The following is a 22,524-nucleotide window of genomic DNA, read 5'->3' on the forward strand; positions in this document are numbered from 1 at the left end:
AAAGGATGAAAGATAATTAATTTATGTAGAGTTAGATAATGATTTATAATTACGCATTTTTTATTTTATAAGTAGAAAGGTGAAGTTATTAATGAATTTTTTCAATTAAATCTCATATTTTATTCTTCGTCGTAATCATAATAATTAACATGCATCTTGTATTATTATTTTTTGAAAAATATTGTTTTATCCTTTTAATTAATTTACTTATAATAAATAGAAAATATTTGACACACACACAAGATCCCCAAAAAAGCAATCTAATATTCGATACGTCACGTAGACCAGAAAGAGAGAAAGAGAGAGAGAGGGAGAGAGAGAGATGCATAACGTTTTTCGTGGGATGTCGTAAAGCAGTCTTCAGTTTTCAACAGCGTGAATGAACGTTGTCACCGTTCCATCTTCCGCATAACTTTCTTCATCTACCTTTCTTATACCCTTACCTCGTTCCCGCCATTTCCATCTCCTTTCATCTCGAACCCTCGCGCAGCTACGCCATAAACTCACCACCGGAGATTCGACGGCGACGGCAGCAAACTTCGCTAGGAAGCATATCCACTTTCAACTTTGAGTTTGCGGGGAAATCGAAATTCGTTTCTCAAATTGGATTACTCCTACCTTTCTTTCTCTAACTGTGTGCGTGGATTTGTTTATGTGGATTTCTTATAAACTTGTTTCTTGAAAATATAGCTACGTGTAAATGTTGATCGAATTTTATTATTATTTTTAAGAACGTGTGTATAGACAGAATATAATTATGTTAATAATTAATCGAATTTTTGATACACTTTTATAGCACTATAGATATTATATTTATCTTATACTTAGCGAATTTGTAAGTACTTTAAAGCACAAGTTTTTCAACATTGAAAATGCATTGAGTGGATAGTTATAGACTGTCTTATCATTAACCGATGTACAAGCTATGGAACTTTATACCTGGTGCGATATAAACTACTAAAGCTGGCATAAAAGCTCGCAAGAGTGCGAGCTTTATCCGTTACGAGGAACCTTTGAAATAAAAAGTCGCGAAAAGTCTTGGGGAATGTCTAGATACATTTATTGTATACCTACATTTATTGATATTTTATTGTTTTTTGTTTCAGGCTGATATTTTTCATCCTAAACCTGTAGATAAAAGGCCTCAAAGTGTTCGGCCCAGTGGAAACCTTTCACCCGTTCGAGCTGTGCAGGTTGACAATATTATTTATTATATATATTTTTATTTAAAAAATGTCGGCTTTTTCTGATTTTATAAAAGTTCAATAGATTTGTTTGATCGTTTTAAAATGATGAATACAGTATAAATTATTGCATTATTTTAACGAAAGTACGAACTGCTAAAACTTTTCTACATGACTTTACCTTTATCTCGGTGGATGTGACTAATAAAAAGTTTTTTATGCATATGCCTTTCCCGACACCAATGAATCAAAGAGATTACATTTTCATATATATATACAAATATGAAATTTCACACGCACCTAGTTAGATATTTTTTAAAGAAAAATAAAAAGAAAGAAAATAGACGTTATTTAATTTCATTCCAAATCTTTACTATCACCGACGTTTTATCGATGAGATAACTTCCGTCTTCCGACATCTATCGTAAAATGTGATTCGATTGACTTTAGTGTTTCGTTGCAAAGACTGAGAAAAGGAAATATTTCAAGTTCATGTATATGATTCTACCCGATTGAGAAATATCGACGATTCGATCTAACGTTTGCTATTATTTCAGGTTTTCCCACGTGTACCAGCCCGGAACAGTGGCCGGTATACAAGGTGAGATTCTATTCTAATTACTCATAATTATCATTTCGTGAAACATTTTTTCATACCGCGATTATTAGGGTTGGAATTTTTCAAATTGCGAAAGAAACACTAGATCAAACAAAATTAAATAAAAGAAAAATTAGATCAAAACAAAATGAATGAACAAAACAATTCCAACCCTAATTATTCAAGTATGAGCTTGACATCATTTGAATAGTGAACAACAAAATATTTAAATACTTGGCAATCGCTGATCGTATCACTGTGAAAATACTTAATCGAGAAAAAAATATCAAACAAGAAATACATTCATTCGAAAAATCAAGTTTATTAAAGAAAATTTCAAAGTCTTACAAAGTATCGTTTTCATTCTCAGACGAATTATTCGCTGTAAACAGAAGAAGAATGTACGTATACTACTAACATCGTTGTATTAAAGAGCATAGTTACTAAACCACGCATATAACCTATAAATGGGTGGAGTGCTATAAAGTCCATTCATGATCGCGTACAACAAATGTCGGCCGGTTCGCGTCACCCAGCTCGTACACGATTTATCGCGTTCCTATTCGTAAAGCGTCTTTACACCGAGTTGGCACGTTTGTATACGATTTCGCTTACGATTTTCCGCGTGTGGGTTAGGTATTTCAAAGTTTTAAGGTAGTAGATGACGTCACTGTTTTGTAGAAAATATCTAAATGGGTGACATATATATATATATATATATATACATACATACATATATAATTGTTTTTATTTAAATAAACTTTAAGTTATTAATCGAGATGAAAGATCTGTAGTCGTCTAAGACAATTAAGGGAGGTTCATTAAAATAATAAGCGAAAAAGGTAGTATATGAAAGAAATCGGTGACGATTCGATTCGGCGCGTGGTTCCCGCGCATGGCGCTATCTGGTGTCACGCGGGATGGATGGCCGTTCGGACGAAAAGCGTGTGTGCAGTCAGAGTTGTTGTCAGACCGTTTTACTTTACTGCCCATAAAAGTACCGAGATTTAGACTACAATACTGGCATGACGTATTGCCGTCTCTCTTTCTCTATTTGCCTCTCTATCTTTCTATCTCTGTTTCTCTCACATTTAGTCTTCTCCCTCCCACTCGTTTCCTTGTCACAGAGTCATCCATGCATCGCGTAGGATACTAACGCACCACGCGGATACTACAATCTGTATATTGTGCTCGTCACGGGGTGTGATCCACGAGGTCGTTTCTTCGAGTACGCATGCGGTTCGGCGGGAAAATGTTATCGAAGATCGAAAAAGATCGTTTCTTCAAACATTTAAAATTATCTTAAAGAACAAAATAGAATCGATGATAGTCGAGTAGTGTATCATGAAAAATAGCAATCTCCTATAAATCCTTTTAGATATTGGAACAGATCCAAAGATCAAGTATATGTCGTATGTTCTTTGATAGGATCATCAACGATAGCGGTATAAATCAAACAGCTAGTTCTCTTTCTCATTAGTGTTGTCATAAGAGAGGAAGAAGAAGAAAGTTAAGAATATGTGGCGAGGCTGCGGTTGACGCACCTGCCGTTCATTCGTTGCTTCGATCCAGGTCATCGGCTACATAGAGCCGTCTTTCTTTTTTGTCTTGCTAAGAAGATTTTTGGAAAGAACGCGATACCGTTGAAAGAGCAGAAAAGACTGTGGCGTTTGTCGGTGTCTAACATGGCTGGGTGGAAGGGAGACACAGGGAAAAGAGAAGGAAGGCGTGAGAGAGAAAGGAAGAAAGACGACAGAAAGAGTGGGAGGTAGAAGCAAGAAAGATAGAGAGAGAATGTGAGAGAGAGAGAGAGGGCAGATTAAAGTATACGAGTTTTCGCTGGTAGAGGGGGAACAGCGGTGGGAGTAGTGGAGGGAGGGAATCTGTCCGAGAACGTAATGTCAGTATCTAAACCTTCCACGAGATAGCGTGAGTGTCGCCTTGAAGTCCGTTCAGTTCAGAGCAGCGGGCAGAGCTCTCAGTTGACGCTCGACTCGGCTCAGCGAGGGCAACAAGAAGAAAGGGGATCTTGCCATGTGTGCATATGCGCGATCGTGTATGTGTTGCCTTTTCGGGAGAAGCTCGATGAAAGTAACAGATCCTACTACATCTGTCGTTTGAAAGAAACCGCTACACCTATACAACTATCTCCGAATGGTTTTATTCCTCTATGTGGGAACCCCTGGTGTCGCATTAATTTTGTCTCGGGATACCTTTACTACCTGGATTCGGGAGCGATAAATGGAAAAGATACTTTTTTACCCTCTCGAAAAGCCTCGAATCAAGGAGATCTACTTTGACATTCGAATATATTGCTGTCTCTCTTTTGCTCTCTTATAAACACTCTATCTAGCACGCTCGTTTTTCTGTATATTTCTATCTCTTTCTCTCCCTCTCTTTTGGTGACGGGTTGTGCGCACTGTGCTCGGAGTGACGTTCCTTCGGGAAAAGGACAGAGAGTATAGTTATGAGGGTTCTAACGACGACGACGACGACGACGACAACAACGTTACTACTGCTGACGAGTTCCGTCATTGAAGAAAGAGGAAAAGGGACGACACGCGGCCAATGCGTTCCCGCCGCTTGCGGAACGTCCATCGTGACGTTTCTCGCGCAGTGAAACGATACAGCGATTGCCAAGTGAAATTCGCGAGGAATAGTCCTCGATTAGTCGACTCTTGTCATAGCGTAAAGCTACGACCTTGAGCGTACATAGACGTCAAAGTTTCATTAAGTACCGAGTTTTATTAAATCGTGTTGTGTCATTTTTTTTTCCCTACATCTCTACCCGGGATCGTCGTGGATTTGAAAATCACTACGACGAAATTTGGAACACGTATGCTGAATTTGGGTATCCTGGTGGACACCTGTACCAACGATCTGTTCCGCACGTGGCCCCTGTCACCCGCCATTGTCGACCCGCTCTACAACAACGTTACGCTCATCGTCGTTTAACGGCCGACGCGACGACGCGACGACTCGGCTCGTATAATTTATCGCGCCTTCGTCCTCCGGCCGCTCTTCCATCCGTCCCTCCCGCAACCCGTTCTTTCTCTCCTGTTTCCGACTCGTTCCATCGACGCCTTTCCCTCTTTCCCTCCCTTCCGAGCCTCCTTTGCCCCGTCCACCCTCTCCCCTCCTGACCACGGTTCCTTACGATCGGTACGCGCGCTCTTTATTTACTCTTGGTCCGCCTTGCTATGCTCGCACCACCGGCGGCGGTGAATCTTCGACGCTGATCCTCGCACTTTGTCGCGCGCGTCCACTCCTCGATGACGGACCGTCTCGCTTCTCGCTGAACATCACCCGCTCGGTCGGTCTCTGCTTTTCCAACTCTCTTTCTACCCTTTATATCCCCCTGACCCCTCCCTCCTTTGCATCCCATAACTCGATCTTTTCTCCGCCACTACCACTATTACCACCTGTCATCTCCTTTAATCGCTCGGCGTGGGTGCCACGGAATCGCCTTCGTCCCTCGACATCGGCGTTATAACATCGGTAATAAATCGCCACCATCTGCACCATCACCGATCACGTGGCTTGCTCAACGGCGACGCTGTACGACAATGTTCACGCCGCGCCGCTGTGCGGCTCCGGCGTGGGCCACCCTGGCTCCGTCACGCCGATGGGGACAGCCACCGGAGCGGGGCATTCCGCCGGGGTGACCTGGTGGTCCATGATGAACGGTGCCCTCTACGACGACAGTCCACCGCCGGTTCAAACTACAGCCTCGACTCTTGTATCGCTCCAACAACAACAACAGCAACAACAGCAGCAACAACAGAGCTCGACTGGAGGTTCTCATCAGCAACAACAATCGCAACAGCAGCAAGCAACTACACCGACCTCCCCGGGTGCCCCAGCATCATCAGGCACGACCGCACCATCGGCACCGTCAGCAAGTGCCAGCTCGACCTCGCCGAGCGCCTCCTCGGTCGCGAGCAACAGCGCGGCTGGACCACTTCATATACCTGCGAAAAGGCTTACGGCTACCCCAGGCGGGGCAAGTGGAACCGGCTCGAGCTACGGCGAGGTATCCTGTGTCGAGGCATCATCGGTCGGAGCGGCTGGCGCCGCGGCATCGGGCGTGATACGACACTCGCACTCGTCCTCGGCGGGCTCGCAAGGCGGTTGGAGTTACAGTCCTCATCAGCCTCAGGACACGCATTACTCCTCCGCGACGAGCGACTCGTTAAATCATCATCAAACGTACGGGGCTAATAACGCCCCGACGTATTACAATCTGGCGGCCGATCCGACCTCGACGTCCGGTTCCTCGAGGGACAACCGGAAAGCTGGACCAGCGGTGACCTTTTGGTCACCTGCAACCGCGACCGTGGCCTCGGCAGCTACCACGCCGGACTACAAGCCGTACAATTCCGCGGGGGCTGCTACCGCGAGCGGATCATCCAGCGGTGCAGCCGGTGGTTCCTCCTCGGCCACTGCAGCAGCCACGGGACCACCCGATCCTGCCGTATCCTCTTGCCACCAGAGTAGCTTTGGACAGAGCTGGTGCAACTACGCGCCCTACACGACTGCGAGGCATCATCATCCAGTTGACACAGCGGCTCATCATCATCCACACTCGCAGCCGACTGTTCCATATCTAACACCCTCTGCGGTCGACGATCGAGGCAGAGTTGCAGCCGCGATGGTCGCAGCGGAAGGAGCCTTCCCTCACGATGGCTATGGTGGACTGAGGAACTATGGGGCACCTGAACCCGTCACTTCCAGTCCCTATCCACCCCCAGGTAAGCATCGACTCTGACTCCTCTTCCGTCTTTCTTTCGTCTCTCTTTCTCTCTTATTCTCTTTTACTCGAACCTGCAACGTGCGAGCCGCGGCTCTCTGACTTTATTGGCGGCCGTAACTCGTAAAACTCAGGCGCGCGCCTCCGATCAGCTGATCCATTCCAAAGCCCCGTGCCATCCTCGCCTCTTATCCTTTGCTCCCTGCTCTTACCCATGCTCCTATGTTCCTAAATACAACTATCCAACCTACGAAATCCATTCTAACACCTTTTTCTTTCTTTCTTCCCTTTTTTTTCATATATTTTATTTCATTTTATTCCCACGGAACTTCTAGTTTATTTTATCTATTTCTCTGTTCTTGATACATACCTCGCATATATACGATTCTCATTTATCGACTAAATCGCTTCTACCTTCGAAGTCGTACACGCGGAGACCCGATAAAGCGAGTTATCGCTACTCGAGTTAATAGTATGCATAAGTTAAAAAGAGAAAGAAAGAGGAAGCGAATGAGTGAGTGAAAGAGAGAGAAAGATGTACGCGCGCAAGCTGCATCATATACATTTACATATATACGTATACGTCTACATAACACATACAAAGTCTCTCTGAAAAGCGCTGTGTCTAGTGTACACGGCTCCCAATAGATGGCAGCGCTATTATCTTTGCCCGTTCACTCTGCTCACAGTAAGAAAGTACCGCCACTTGGCCCCTATCGTCAACTCCATACACGTACGCTTGCGTACGTATATATGTATTGTGTATGTATGTGACTGTGTGTAATGTTTCGTTCCGTTCTCTTCTATATGAACGAACGAGCCTTGATCGAGTAACGAGCTCGAGCAGGTGGATTTGCAGCGCTTTTTTATCGAAGTAAATCACTGTTCCCTTTTATTCGATTTATCGTCAAATTCAACACTTGGATATTTTCTTTACTCGTTAAATATATTCTTATTTTTCGATAATAACTTCGTTTATTCGATATTATCTTTTACTTTTTAAAATATTTTCTATCTTATCTCAAATTCGTAAAATAATTTTTTAAAGTTTTTATTTTTCAAATGAATTTATATTATTAAACGTCGTGAGAGTAAATTTTTGGAAAAAAGAATAAAATATACACATACCGGTTTGACATATTTTAAGTGAGTCGGATATTCGATCGAGATTCTTTACTTCTTCCTGTTATATCTTATTCATAAGGTTGTTTGATAGATACGACTGTATCGATTTCTCTCAACTTATGTTATTTTCCCGTTACATATGTATTCACTATAGGACACGTTTCTACTGGTCGAGAGAAGATCGAATGTTGGACGGTGATATTGTTTTATCTCAAATATTCTCTCCCCACGATCGTACTTGGTTATTTGCAAACACGATTCTACAATACTTTGTTCCTTTCGATTGTCTTATCGTTTCTACGACTCCCAATAAAAAATTTCAGAATATTTTCAAATGATCTATATGTACGTATATACATTTTATTTAAGGATAAAGATAGAATTCCATCTATTCGATAAAGTATCGATTTGTATAGGCGCGCAGAATATGAAAGTTCACGCGATGTTTAAGGACGAAATGAACAGCGTGTCATAGTTGGGACAATTGATTGGTCGTTATTATTCTTATGGCGAAAAGCCATGAACATCTCTCTTAAACCTATCGAAATTCATGAGAATCCTGACCTTTGTTAAATAATTTGCATATTTCTACGGTTTTAGTGAGTAATAAATTCCTGTCGCTTAAGCAATTATACCGCATTGCGTAGCGAGACGAGAAGATGATCGTTGTTAGGCTTTTATTATGTCCATCTGGGTTACGCCTAATTAATCGAAATATCCAAGCCAACGTTAAATTCAAATTGATCGAAATGATTTCATTAAGTCTCGGATAGATCGAACAAGTATTAAATTAAAAAAAAAGTAAAAGAAGCTCATTTGTTAATGATTATTAAAAACTTTTTATTATCACATAATATTTTCAATATAAATACTCTAATTAAGAATATAATTATTGGAATTAAAATATTTTTAAATGTTGTTATTATTTTATACAATTTTACATTGACACATACATTTAAAAAATAATAATTAAGTTGAATGAAAGAAAAATCCTGGAACATTAAAAGAACTTACATAACTCTGATTAGATTGACACGTTTTCATAATCGTAGCTTTGCTTACAGTAAGTTACAGTTTGCATCAGAACAATGTTTCCTTTTTCAATATAAACGGTTTATGAATTTAGCAATGTTTTCGTAAGTAGCAACAGGAATCACCGGCGCGAGTAAATGTCTGAATTAACTACTTAGTAAGGTTGACTCTTATTGAACTAAGAAAAGGAGATAAAGGAAAAGCGAAGAGAAAGGAAGGAGAGTAGCTAGTAATAATTCCGCGAGGCAGAACAGAGAGCTAATGCTTTTTGTTTGGATAGTACAACCGGTCCAATTATATCATACCGTTTTGCCGTGTTTTCGAGAACGGCTGGTGACTCTTCGACAACCCTCGTGTGCATATACCATACATATAAACCCGACTGTCTATACAGTTCACATTTACGCATTCTACACGAGTTCTCACTAACGTTAGAGACATTTCAGGAACGAGCATTGACCTTCTTGGGCCCTGTTCTTACGAGCCTAGATTTTTTTCGCTCGTAAATTTAATTGACATTGATTATGTTTTGATCTATACGATACAAGAAACATGTAATAAGGTTGGGAACAGTGATTTAAGAAAAAATGAAATATGATATTTGTACAAATCGTAATCCTAATTAAACACCTTATTCCTTTTTCCCTTCAACGCACCTTAAGATCGTTCTATCTAAATTAAAAGATGATCCATAGCGAATGAAAAAATCTAAAAAACATAAGCAGTCTTATAACTGACAAACTAATTGTGTTAAGTGATGTGGGGTTCCTCCCCATCTTCGTTTTTTCCAGCAGGTTCCCTGGCAGGAGTCGGCGTGGGCGTCGGCGTAGGTGTGGGTTGCGGTGGTTCGACGCCTTTAGACTGGACGGGTCCAATGACGGTTCGAAAGAAGCGCAAGCCGTATTCAAAGTATCAGACCCTGGAGTTAGAGAAGGAGTTTTTATACAACGCGTACGTCTCGAAGCAGAAACGATGGGAACTCGCGAGGACATTGAATTTGACCGAGAGGCAGGTGAAGATATGGTTCCAAAATCGACGTATGAAGAACAAGAAGAATACGCAGCGCCAAACTCAACAACAGCAGAATAATAATAATAACAATAATAACAATAACAATAGCGCAAACAATGCGAACCACCACGGTGGAGGAGGTGCGACCGGTGGTCACCATCATCCAGGTGCCGGTCATGCGGCGCCCTCGAGTCATCACGTGGTCGCGCAGGCGCACCATGCAAACGGTTCTACGAAGCATCACCATCAGTGACCCGTGGCCTTCTCTGGGGTCGTCTTCGGCCACTACCCTCATGGTTCCTCGTCTAGCGCTGGGTCAACAACAGCAGCAACGATTGGCAACGGAGGCAACGTAGGCGTTGGTTCTAGCGTTGGTTCGGGTGTTGGTTCGGGTGTTGGTACGGGTCTCGGTTCGGGTCTCGGTTCTGGTCTCGGTTCTGGTGTCATGACCGGTGTTATGAGTGGCAGCAATGCCAGCGGAATTGGCGTGTCGACGGGAACCCACGGGGTCGGAGGCCATGCGAGTTTGGTGGTAGCAGCGGCAACAGCCGGCATTCCGCAGAGTCCACTTACACACGGAAATTCCGCGACTCCTATCCGATCGGCGAGTGGCGCCAGTGCTGCTGGTTCTACCAACGATCGAACCGTCGCGATCGTCCATCCACATGGACACGTTCACGCGACCACCCCGCACCATCATCATCACCATCATCATCATCACCATCATCAACTACCGCATGTAACACAGCAATATCCTGCGCTTCTTCATCAAACCTCGCATGGCTTGGCCGCCTGAATTCTTTCGATCTACCGACGCCCCAGAGAAACTACATTACGTACACAACTAGCTCGGTACTACAGCCGGTCGCGTACAACGAAAGATGTGTACACGCGTGCACGCGTCGACGCATTGGACTCTCTTTCTCTTCTCTCTTTCTCTCTTTCTTTATATCTGTCTTTCCGTATTACTTTCAACAGTCTTATAAACTGTTCGATCATTTTACGGAGAGATACGATACGAGTAGTATAAATATTATTATTAATAATAATTATATTATTATTATTATTATTATTATTATTAATTAATTATTATTATTATTATTATTATTAATTATTATTATTATTATTATTATTACTATTATTAAATATTATTATGTATTATTAAAACGGTTATCTATTAAATGCAAGCGGAAGGTTGTTGTATAAAAAAAAATTAAAAAAAAATAATTAAAGAGCAGACAACGGATGCATCAAATGCTCCGGAGACTTTTCGTCGAGTATGTCGATGTCCAGTGTCGACCAGCTTCTAGTTGAACGCGTTGTTGATCGTCGTCATCGTCGTCATCGTCATCATCGTCGGGCAAAATACTTCGCGCGACACAAAGCAATCTGTCCAAACCGTAATCGGTAGTATTTTATCCAATTATACATATACATATATATTTATATATATATCTATATATAGATATATAGATATATGGATATAGATACGAGGTAAAAGTGTAATTAGCGTCTTCTTTAGCGTCTCATACAATTTTCACCCCTTTTATCGAGAAACGCACGCCTTCTTATTCTTCTTCTCTTTGTTTTTGTTTTTATTTTTTTTTCTTCATCTTCTTCTTCTTCTTCTTCTTCTTCTTTTTCCAATTCGTAAAACGCGTTGAGTCCCAGCGTTAGTAGTAAATCGTTGCAATTTTCGTTGTAATTCAAGTCGTGCTGTGTTAGAACATCAACTCCAAGGCATCCCCTTTCTTACGATTAGAAGTGGAACGACACTATAGGGGAGAAGACAAACGTGAAAGTCGAGGATGAATAAGATGGTAAGTTGGAATAAATTCTTATGAAGAAAAAAAACGTATCGACTGATGATTTCGATCGATTTGGTGCTTTATTTGAAATTTGTTACATTTGAAAATTTCAAATCTTTCTTCGTTGTAATTTAGATAGGAATAAAATCGTTAAAGAGGAGGAAGAAGAAGAAGAAGAAGAAAAAGAAACGGGAGGAGGAAAAAAAGTAAAAATAAATCAAAGAAAATAAGAAGGAATCAATTTGTAATAGGAATCGAATAATGTCGGTGGTTGATTTGTTCGACACTAAGAAACAAACATTTTTAGTTGTTACCTGTGCATTTCTTTAGATCGAAAGTAGGCAACTAACGGTGAAATCGAATAGTGAGAAGCCCCATCGAGCGTATCGTTTCTTAAAGTCCCAAGCTATCTAACAGCTAGCTTTGCTCTTGAATCTTCGTTGGAGAAGAAGGCGTTGTTACGGTACCACTGGTCGATCGTTTCTAGACGGTTGCAATATTTTTGCGAGAAAACTCGCCCACGCGAGTTCTCGAATCCAACCAGAAGAGAAAATCTTTTTCGTTCGTTCTGGTCTGACATAACGTACTTAATGAGGAAAGACAAAATAATAGAAATATACTAGTTTGGTTCGTTTTATCGCTAGCTATAGATGCAATCGTTGAATATTTTCAACTTCGATCTCTGTTCTCTTTCTCATGTTCTCTTTCTTTTCTTCTTTCTATTTTTTCTATCGCTCTTTGCTCTTTTGCCGAAAGAAAACGAAAAAAAGAAAAAGAAACAAAGAGAAAAGAAAAACTTTACCAACGTCCAACGTCTGGATTGGAGTCTCGTTAGATATTTTAAATGTCATCATTTTGATTCGCCAGTTCCTTTTCTCGTTACGATCTCATTCCTTTTTCATAGTTCTTTTAGTTTTAATTTTTAATTTTTTTTTCTTTGTTAACTTTTTCTTATTTTCTTTTTTAGATATTTCGATGATAATTCGAAGATGTTAGAATCGTGTTAACCTAGCGGAAGTAAAATGAATGATTAGGTAGGAAAGAATAAAAAGAAGAAAGAAAAAAAGGAAGAGGGCATTGATTATGCACGTAATAACTCGACTAGCAGCTCGACTTTTACGTAACGTGATTCTCCTCTTACGTGTCCTACGAACGTTTGTTTCCCTTGCTCCCTCGAACGAACGTTGAGAAAATCGATGAACGATCTTGACCTCGACTAAAAATTTACGAACGTTAATACGTCACATTCGTAATCGTTTCAAATACTTTTTTTCATTTAATTTTTATTTTTGATTTTAATTGTTTTTTCTTTTTTTTTTTAAAAAAAAAAAAGAAAAACAAATTAGAGAAATTTATTCCGAATAGGTCTCCCGTGTTTGTTCTTTTGTTTTACAAACTATAAATCAAGTAAATCTAACGTGATTGATTTTTTATTCTATTATAAATTTGTTTAAACGTTGAAATTGGAAAAAAAAGGAAATAATATATTTAATAATAAATATTTACATATATTCAAAATAATGAGAAGAAATGTTGTAAGAACAAATTTGTCGATAAATCATGTTTTAATACCGTTCGTCCTGTATAAAATGTGCAACCTTGGCCCACTATTTCCTAAGCACATGTTACATAGATATTACATATATGTGTATACACGTATATATATGCGAACACGCACATATATATATAAATAAATATATATATATATGCAAATATATACATATATACATATATGTATATTCGTTTTCTCGAGTGTCTCGATACGTCTTCGACGTATGCATTTGAATGTGTGTATGCGAATATGTGTGGATAATTATGTGCGTCCAGGAGAATGTGCGTTTTCCAAAATAACGAATATGCTTTTTTTCCGAAGAAAGTTAATAAAATTTTAGTATGTAGGTATGCAAGAATAGAATAAAACAAAAGGGAAGAAAAATATATACGAAAATAAAAAAATTTTGTTAACTTTTCTTCTTGGATAAAACGTGTTACAAAATTTTTGCGAATTATTATAGGTCTAACGAACGAGTGAATGAACGTAGTGAGAGAGAAAGGGAGTAAGAATAATTATATATATAAATACATATATACATAAATTAAAATAATATGCGACGTACGTGTATAAATCGAGTCTAAAAGCATGACTGTGAAGGATTTGTTTAAGTATTTTAAAAATCTATGAAAGTGGATTCGGGATAATGTATAGTTCTCTTCAAGATACTACGATAGTTATTAATACAACTATATGATACTATATGGAAAAAAAAATTAATTAAGAAAATAAAAGATCGAAGTGAAGGAAATAAATATTCGAGAGAGGATTAAAGAGAAACGAAAATGGGTGAAAGAAACAATTTTTTTTCAAAATAATGGACAATAGTCGCAATCCAGTCATTGTGTTATCTAGGACTTTATTGAAAGGAAAACAAAAACAATTGTAAGTAATTATTAATTATTAAATCGCGGACGATTTTTATTATTCCTATTAATAAGATTACTATTATTATATTATTATTATTATTATTATTATTATTATTATTATTATTATTATTATTATTATTATTATTATTATTATTATTATTATATTGTGAACGTCATGTTAATATTATGTTATTGTTTTTATTGTGTGTTGTTTTGTATGTACCTATCAGCTTATAATAATAATATTATTATTATTATGATGGACGGATAACAGACAATGATTCCGATTCACGTTTACGCGCGTTATAAGGGTTATATACCACAAAATGGATTTTAATTTCTTTTTTTTCTTTTATTTTTTCTATTCTTGTTAAAATGCATCTCGTTTATTCACGTCCAGAGTTTTTACAAGTACGATTAGAACTTTAAACAAATTTGTTTTAAATCTTACTGATTAGACAAATTGGAAGAACATCTTTTCTATGATATTTTAGAACAAATAAAATATTTTATTTATTCTTTCGACGCGAGCACTTTGTTGTATTTGTGTATTGTTTCACGTATTTAGATTTGTACTTATACATTAGACTTATTTTCCTTCGTTCATAGATTTTAATAGTTTTTATTTTCTTTGCATTTTTTATTTTATTTTCGTTCTAAGGAAACGTCCAAGCACATATTGCATTAACGTGTCACACTACACAATATCGGGTTAAAGTGCAATCTTTTATTTTATTTGAAAAATTATCGTATTCGGAAAATGAAACACCGTTTAAGAAAAAAGAAAGAAAAGAAAGAAACGTATAGTTGGATACATATGGCTCACGTAACGTTAATTTTGAAAAAAATTATTAGGGTTAATTGTATAAATGACATTTTTTATTTATAAATACAATATATATGATTAATTAGATTTATCTATGAAAGGTAAGTGAGTAAAGTATATTATACATTGATCTATCCGCGTGTTTTATGATCAAAAATTAAAAAACGAAAAAATAATTAAAAAAAATATATTAATAAAATATAAAAATTTGACGATAGTATTACGTTATCTGAGCCATAACGATCCCAACAAAAATTCAATAAATACCAAAATAAGTGTATACAAACCTTCAAAGTACACACACATACACATCCAAATAAATGAACACATGCGTACGTACAATTTACTACGATCCTCCCGTTCGATGAATAAAATTTGAAATTTTATTGTTAGATTTATGAATTTTTGGAACTTTAGTTGTTTATCGATCAGCCTCTTTCAATCGCTAATTCTATTATTATACTTGTACAATATCGATTTTTAATGACTTTTAAGACACTAGAAAATTATAATTTTACTTGTAAATAATTCAAATATTATTCCTGTATCGAAGTGCAATAATAAAATATGTTTAATTAGTGCCAAAGTAATTGCGACGAAAAGAATATAAGAAGAAGAAGAAGAAGAAGAAAGGGGAAAAAGTAGAAACGAAAAGATAAGAAAAAGAAAAAGATGGAAATATAGAAAGAAAAAATGAATGAACAATACGAGCGACCCACTTTTTAATGCCGGATTATGGACAGCAGGTGCGATTTCTCTTTCTTTCTCTGTCTGTCTGTCTGTCTCTCTCTCTCTCTCTCTCTCTCTCTCTCGTTGAGTAAACTCCGTTTAAAAAAAGCAACGTCCTTTGACGTCACATTTATATTCAAAAATAATAATGCGACAGACAAATGCAACGAGAAAGAGATTAAACGAAGAAAGATAAACAAAAAAAAAAGAGAAGAAAATAAAAGAAATGAGAAGTTAAGGAGAATATTCAGTTAACCCGTTTTAAACTATTATTAATCTAGTAGAAGGTAAACGTTTCTAGCTGTTTTTCCCGAGCACCATCGACGTAACTCCTTTTTTATACTTGTAGAACGTAAGAGGACAATACGCACCTGTAACAGGAAAGAAAAAAAAACTTTTCCTTTTCTCGCAGAAAAAGATTTTCAATATACATAATAAATACATAATAAATAAATAAATTAATTAATAAGTAAGTAAATGCATAAAAAATTAAGTATATACATAAATACATAACATAAAGAATAGATGAATGCATAGGTCCTATACATGATATTATAACGAACGCGTAACGGTAATTAGAATTCGCGTAAGAATGTTTTGTAAATAATAATACTATATTACTATAAATCTATTATTAATTAATTACTATATCACTAGACTCTCGATGAATGATTATAATAAAAAAGGTAAAACACAAAAAAACAAAAAGGTAAAAAAATTACAGTAATGATGAGTGAAATCTAATCGTTGTAATTTAGCCAACTTGTTGTATTTACGCATACAACGTTATAGATAATGTAATTGTAAAATTTTATCGAGATAACGAAAATAAAGAATAAAAAAGAGAAGAGAACAAAAAAAGAATCATCGATAAGAATAGACTACGTTCCTCGAAAACCCTTTTTGGATAAATGACAAAAAAAAAGAAAACATTTCCTTCCAATGTTAGAACAATAGGAGGGAGAGCAGAGGAAGGAGAGATTATTCGTTAAAATTTTGAACGAAACTCGTCGAGTTTATTCTCACCCTTAGAACGTTAACGTATGTATACATATAATATATCTAGCGCATAAACGAATATAATTAAATCTATGTATGAATATACATATATATATATATATATATATACATGTAGATTTGTATATGTTTATATATGTATATCTGTATTTGGAAATCAAGCCGTTCACATCTCTGTATCATGGATGATATGATGATTTTATTTTTTATTTTTTATGCAGGATTAATGGACTATGTATAATAAATTCAAATTGTATGCTTATCATTGTAAATAAAACTATTCTTACCTATAATATCAATTTCAAGATTGTATTGATCTGAAACGATGTCGAATAATCGTACAAATATTTATTGGAAAGTTTGGGAAAAACGTCTAACCACAAGTAAGTAAATAATTCATAATTATTTTATAGAAATATATATAAATTTAAAAATTTTTTTTATATATAATATAAAATATTAATTTTTAAAATTATTTTATATAAAAATTAGACTGTAAATAAAAAAAAAAAATTCTGGAAGGATTACACATAATAATTATATTTAAAATTGACTATGATATTATGAGTAAATAATTTTTTATTTTTGTTGCATAAAACACACTCTTACACACACACACACACTCTACAATAATAATAGAAGTATGTTTGAAAAATAGAAATATGTTTTGAAAAATACTGTACATTTTCGTTAGACGAAAATTCAAACGAAATAACTAAAAGTAGGTCAACTAAACATGCTACTTTCTATTAGACGCAAAAAAAAAGACTAACAAAGATGGCAGGATCACAGATGAATCCGTACCAGCGTAGAATAGAACTGGTCAAACCTTGATAGAATAGAATCTTCACATCATAAAAAAAAATGAGAAACCATACCCAAGAAAACTCTTTCACAGGCTGAGACTTTTGTTAATTCACCTATATCCCCAGTTCTATGGTGTAGAACATCGAGAGTGCATCGAGCGTTGTTCGGAAAACAGAACGATTTTTCTTTATATTTTCGATGTCTCGCGAACGAAAATATTTTCTTGTTGGAAAACAAACAGTGATTACGTTGATTAAAGTGATGTGTGATACGTGATAGTGTATCGTTGATATTCGTTAAATGTTTCAAAGAAATTATTATTAGTATATTTTGTATCTGATATTTACAATTGAATTGAAGGGAAAATGAAGAAAAAAAAAGAACGAAGAAGCACGTGCAGAAACGAACATATAATTATTCCGTGAAAAAGAGATGGTCGTTAAAATTGCAATAACGATAGCGAAATCGATAATAATGAAAGCAATTAACCGTAGACTCATTTCTTGTAAGTTTTCTCTAAACAGAGACAAAAATAAAGATAGAGAGTGAGATTAACTAAATTCTAAAACTAATTAGATTCTTCAGTCAACGTGAAAAAACGAAAGTCTATCAAATTCATTATCTACACCTTTTCGATCCAAATAATTACATTTACTATTCTTAAACGTGTCAAGGCTAAAAAACAAGTTGTTTTCTTTTCTTTTTTTATCTGTAAGCGATCGATTGTATTTGTGAATTGGTAAAGATTTTTCTATTCTTCCTTTCCTGTAAATATATTAATAGGAAATGAACGTTCAACCAATCGTCTTTGAGAATTCATGAATACAGTCACATAATTATGATTACTTAACCGCATATTTTCAACGCAAAACTGTTTTTAACCATCAATTCGTAAATCATATTTATTGCGGTAAACTTTATAGTTTTCTTAGCTTCTCGCAAAGCGAATCGTGGTTTTAAAAGATTCACTGTTGTTGTTCAGAACGTGTGTATATCAATGAAGCAGATGAACGATTACGAAAATTTGTCGAATTCATTTTTTAGATACATTTTTACTTAGACATTTAACTTATTCTAATTCCTACGAATGGTATAGAAAACAAATTTCTTTCTTTAGTATATATAAATTAAATTCACAAAAGAAAATTAAAATATTACTCTAGTAAATGTAAAATTAAATTAGATTAGATGGAATAGTAGAAAATGCAATAATCGTGAGCAAAGAATTTTCTTATTTTAGTTTCTATGAAAGATTGGAAACAAATGTGTTTTAAATATAAATATTAATTTGACAATAAAAATTTGAATTACATGCAAAACTACATTTGATAAGGTAGAATTCAACAAAATGCAAAATTCGGGAACAAAAAAATAGAATTTATTTTAATTTCTGCAAAAGTTAGAAAACACAAACTCCTTGTCTTAAATATAATATAAATATTAAATTAATAATAAAAATTCGAATATTTTAATTACATGCAAAATAAAATTCGATAAGATGGAATTCAACAAAATGCAAAATTCGGGAACAAAGATAAGCAAGTTAAGGTTCTCGTAGAAATTCATTCTTGATGGTCGTGACGAATTCAGTCGTGGATAAATGGCGGGGGAAGGGTTTTTTAGAAAAAGGGAGAAAGGAAGAGGGAGAAAGAAGGATAAAGAGAGAGAGGTAGAGGAGGTGAGAAGGATTGCCTCGAGGAACGGCTTTCTTGCCTGTAGAACGAGCTCCCCCCACCTACCTTCGAAGTAACATCGACCTTTTATTAGGGTAGGAGCCGAAGGTCCCGCTCATTGGTTAACTCTTATACGTACAATGTTGCAGTTTGTTGCAGCCTCTCGAAAATCTGGGATCTTTATTAGCTCGAGACATGGCCACTCCGAATTAAATATTTTTTTCTTCAACAAAATTAAGTTTTTGATAATCGCGTTGTTTCTCTTGAAATGCATTCTCCTTGTTAATTTTTTTCTTCTTACATGATTTTAATACGATTGAATTTTTTCAATTTCTCTAAATATTAAAATTTGTCCGATATAAATCGATTTTTGTAACAATATATTTATCTATTCTTTAACTTTTTTAAAAGTCGAGTTTGATCGATTCGATTTTAAATATTTTATTTGATTATTATTTTATTCTACATATAAAAATCGATTCAATTCATAAATCGTCTTATTACTTCTCGTAAAAGATAAAAAGAAAAAAAAAGAAATTAAAACTACCTTCAAATATATTTTTGATTCGATTGCAACGTGATCTCAACATATCTCTCTCTTTCTTTCTCTCTCTCTCTCTCTCTCTCTTTCTCTCTCTTTCTCCCTTTATCGTGATAACAAGAGAGAAAATAAAATGCGAATGAAATAGCGGATATAAATGAACATTTCCAAGTCTCATCGTAGTCCTGAATTTTCTATCAGCAATCAGAAAATTCCCGCGTAAAACTGAATCGAGCTGGCAATATTCGTCGGTAGGTTCATTTACACAAGTTTTAATTTACAACCGGGTGTAAAAAGCGTGTGGACGTTTTCCGTCATAATCCTTCCTGTCCAGTCGGAATCACTCTTTATACCACAACCCTCTCTTTCTCTCGATTGCACTCGCGTACGTTTGAATTAGGGGGATTGAAGCACCCCAAACAAAAGAGAAAAAGAGATATAAAAAAGAAAAAAAGGAGAGAGAGGGGGAAAGAGAATCGTTCGTTGACGTCTAAATTCGATCGTACATTTCTCCCCCACCACTACCATCGCTACCACCCATCCGTTATAGCAACTCTTCGTTTTCGTTCGCTGGGAGTTAGCGATTCGGTTTGGAATTGTTCTTTGACCCTCCTCGCGAACTTCCATAGTTCCGTCAGACTTATCGCCGTTCGCCTAATGGAATTGCGTTGCTATACTACTGCTACCACTCGCGATACCCGAGACTCGAATAAAAGCGAAACGCTCCGAGGAATTCCTGAAACGCACGTATCCTGCTCTTAATCCGCTCACGGATTTTCCGCACCCCATGGCTTTTCTTCTTTAATGCCACCTCCTCTCTCCTCTCTCCTCTCGTCCCTCTCTTTCTTTCTTCTCTACAACCCAACATTTTCCCTCCTTTTACCGTATCGTTCGTATCGTTCACAACGTTCTTCCGAGCTCGATGAAGCCATTCGTCTTTCTCGGATATATTTAGTTTTACGTTCCTTTCCTACACGTTCTCCACCTTCTCTAAAAGATATTTTCGATTATTTACATTACAGAAGCAGTTTCGCGCTCTCGTTTCGACGTCAAGTAGTAGTAGTATTGGATGTTTTTAAATGGCGCTAATCACATCGACGCATTTATATGTCCTGGAGAAAATTGATAGTCTTGTATGCGAGATTTTCAAACGGATTTTTTCATTGCGTCTCGAAGAAACGAGCTAACGTTCGAGGACATTTATTTTTTTTTTCATTCTTTTATTTTCTTTTCTCTTTTTCTTTTCGTTTTTTCAAACAGAATCGTTCAAGGATATTTTCGAAACCAGATATCAAAGCACATTCATTGTTTTTTTTAATTAAATGAACATTAAATAAAATAATCTTTTTTATATAATGAAATAATATAATAATTTTTTATTATATATATATAATTAATTTACACGTTTTTTTAACATAGATTTAATAATATTTTTAATATTCAAAACAGCGAATATACTGAACAATTTTGCTGGTTTCTTTCTATCTAAACGGTATTATTTCATTAATTAAGCTAAAGGAAATAATAATAATAATTGTTAGTAATGATATCAAAATAAATATTTTATTTATAGAAATAGCGTGTTCTAAGAGATTTAACCCTTTCGATATTGAAGACAATTATAGTCATTTTGTATTGAATTTTCGTGGAATACAAACAACGATTACTTATAAACCATTTTTAAGTTTTATTACTGTAAAACGCGTTTCTACTAATACTTTCTATAACACGAAAACATTTAACTGTTGTGAATGACCATTCTGGTGACAAAAAAAGAAAGCGTATCGAAAGTATTTATAATATTGAACGAATATTTGAACGAAAATTCTAACAACGAAGTAGAAATATTGAGAGTATTTTTTTTCCCCGTACAAAATCGACGACAAATGAAAGCAAAAAAAGAAAGGGCAGAGAAAGTAAAGCAAAAAAAAAATTAACAAAGAATCGGATTCTGTAGAATTATATAGAATGTGTGTTAGAAGAGTAAAGAAAAGGAAGAGAGATGTTGAGAATGGAATAGAGAAAGGCATCATGGAGGGCAGAAAAAAGAAAGAGAAAGACAGAGAGAAGGAGAGAGAGAGAAAGAGAGAAACGATTTCGCACAGGCCAGAAAGATGGTCTAATGGTCGAGGACGGTCTCGTCCCACCCCATAATGCCCCATATACTCGGCAATTTATGCGCCGAAACGTATTAAATACCTCCTTCTACCCCCCACTTCATTGTTCGTCAGATCTCCGCGCAACATGGCGCACCTCACTCCGTAGCAACGGTCACTATATATTAAGGGCAATATTTTAAATGTGGTATACTTACATTGTAAATACAAGAAAATCCGTGGGATTCCTTTTTTAAGAATAGATCGGATTTGCAGCATGCGATTATAAGACAAATCATTGCAATTTCAAAACAAAAAAGTGCATTTTTTTTGTATCATTCGATCGATTATTTTATCCAAGTTATTCAAAAATGATACGTGCAAGATTGTTTATTAAAATTTTTATTTTAAACAGACTTTATATTCTTTATTTAATAATTTGTTTTAAAATTGTTATCTAGTAAACTTTTACTATTAATTATAAGATAATTTGTTAATATTTGTATAAAACTTGAATCTCTTTCTTTATTTAATTACATTGTATTAATAAAATAAGAATGGAATGCGCATCAAAATTGTCATCAGGAAACTTTTGTCATATCTACAAATAGAATAATTACTTTGATATCATTATTAAAAATCATCATTATTTTGCAAGTTTAATTTATGGAACAAAGCCGGTAGGACGAGAAGAGAGAACGAAAAAGAAACAAGTAAAACGCTTCCAGTTTATTCTCGATCTTAAAAAGCAATCGAGATCTCTCTATCTCTCATTTAAGCGTAACGTTCAACATGAAAGCTCACCGAGACGGGCTGGCCTTTTCGTTGCAATCTCGATCTCACCCTTAATTTAGATCTCAGAGAGGATTATATAACGTGATTTTAAATGAGCAGAGAAAGAGAAAG

At 36.0% G+C, this 22,524-nt stretch overlaps 1 protein-coding gene across 1 annotated transcript; it reads left to right on the forward strand.

The window, feature by feature from the left end:
* Positions 1 to 5,407: 5,407 nt before the first annotated feature.
* LOC122517203 (homeobox protein abdominal-B-like) lies at positions 5,408 to 9,953 on the forward strand. Its single transcript, XM_043635640.1, has 2 exons — positions 5,408 to 6,533; positions 9,445 to 9,953. The coding sequence occupies exons 1-2, from the start codon at positions 5,408 to 5,410 to the stop codon at positions 9,951 to 9,953; spliced, it is 1,635 nt and encodes a 544-aa protein (XP_043491575.1).
* The last annotated feature ends 12,571 nt before the right edge of the window (positions 9,954 to 22,524 follow it).

The sequence above is a fragment of the Polistes fuscatus genome, unplaced genomic scaffold, assembly GCF_010416935.1.
Source record: "Polistes fuscatus isolate 324 unplaced genomic scaffold, CU_Pfus_HIC Scaffold2, whole genome shotgun sequence".
Taxonomy (NCBI): Eukaryota; Metazoa; Arthropoda; class Insecta; order Hymenoptera; family Vespidae; genus Polistes; species Polistes fuscatus.

Coding starts and splice junctions, on each gene's coding strand:
- LOC122517203 (XM_043635640.1), top strand. CDS start 5,408: ATGGGGACAGCCACCGGAGCGGGGCATTCCGCCGGGGTGACCTGGTGG. Junction 6,534..9,444: donor CAGTCCCTATCCACCCCCAG/GTAAGCATCGAC, acceptor AATTGTGTTAAG/TGATGTGGGGTTCCTCCCCA.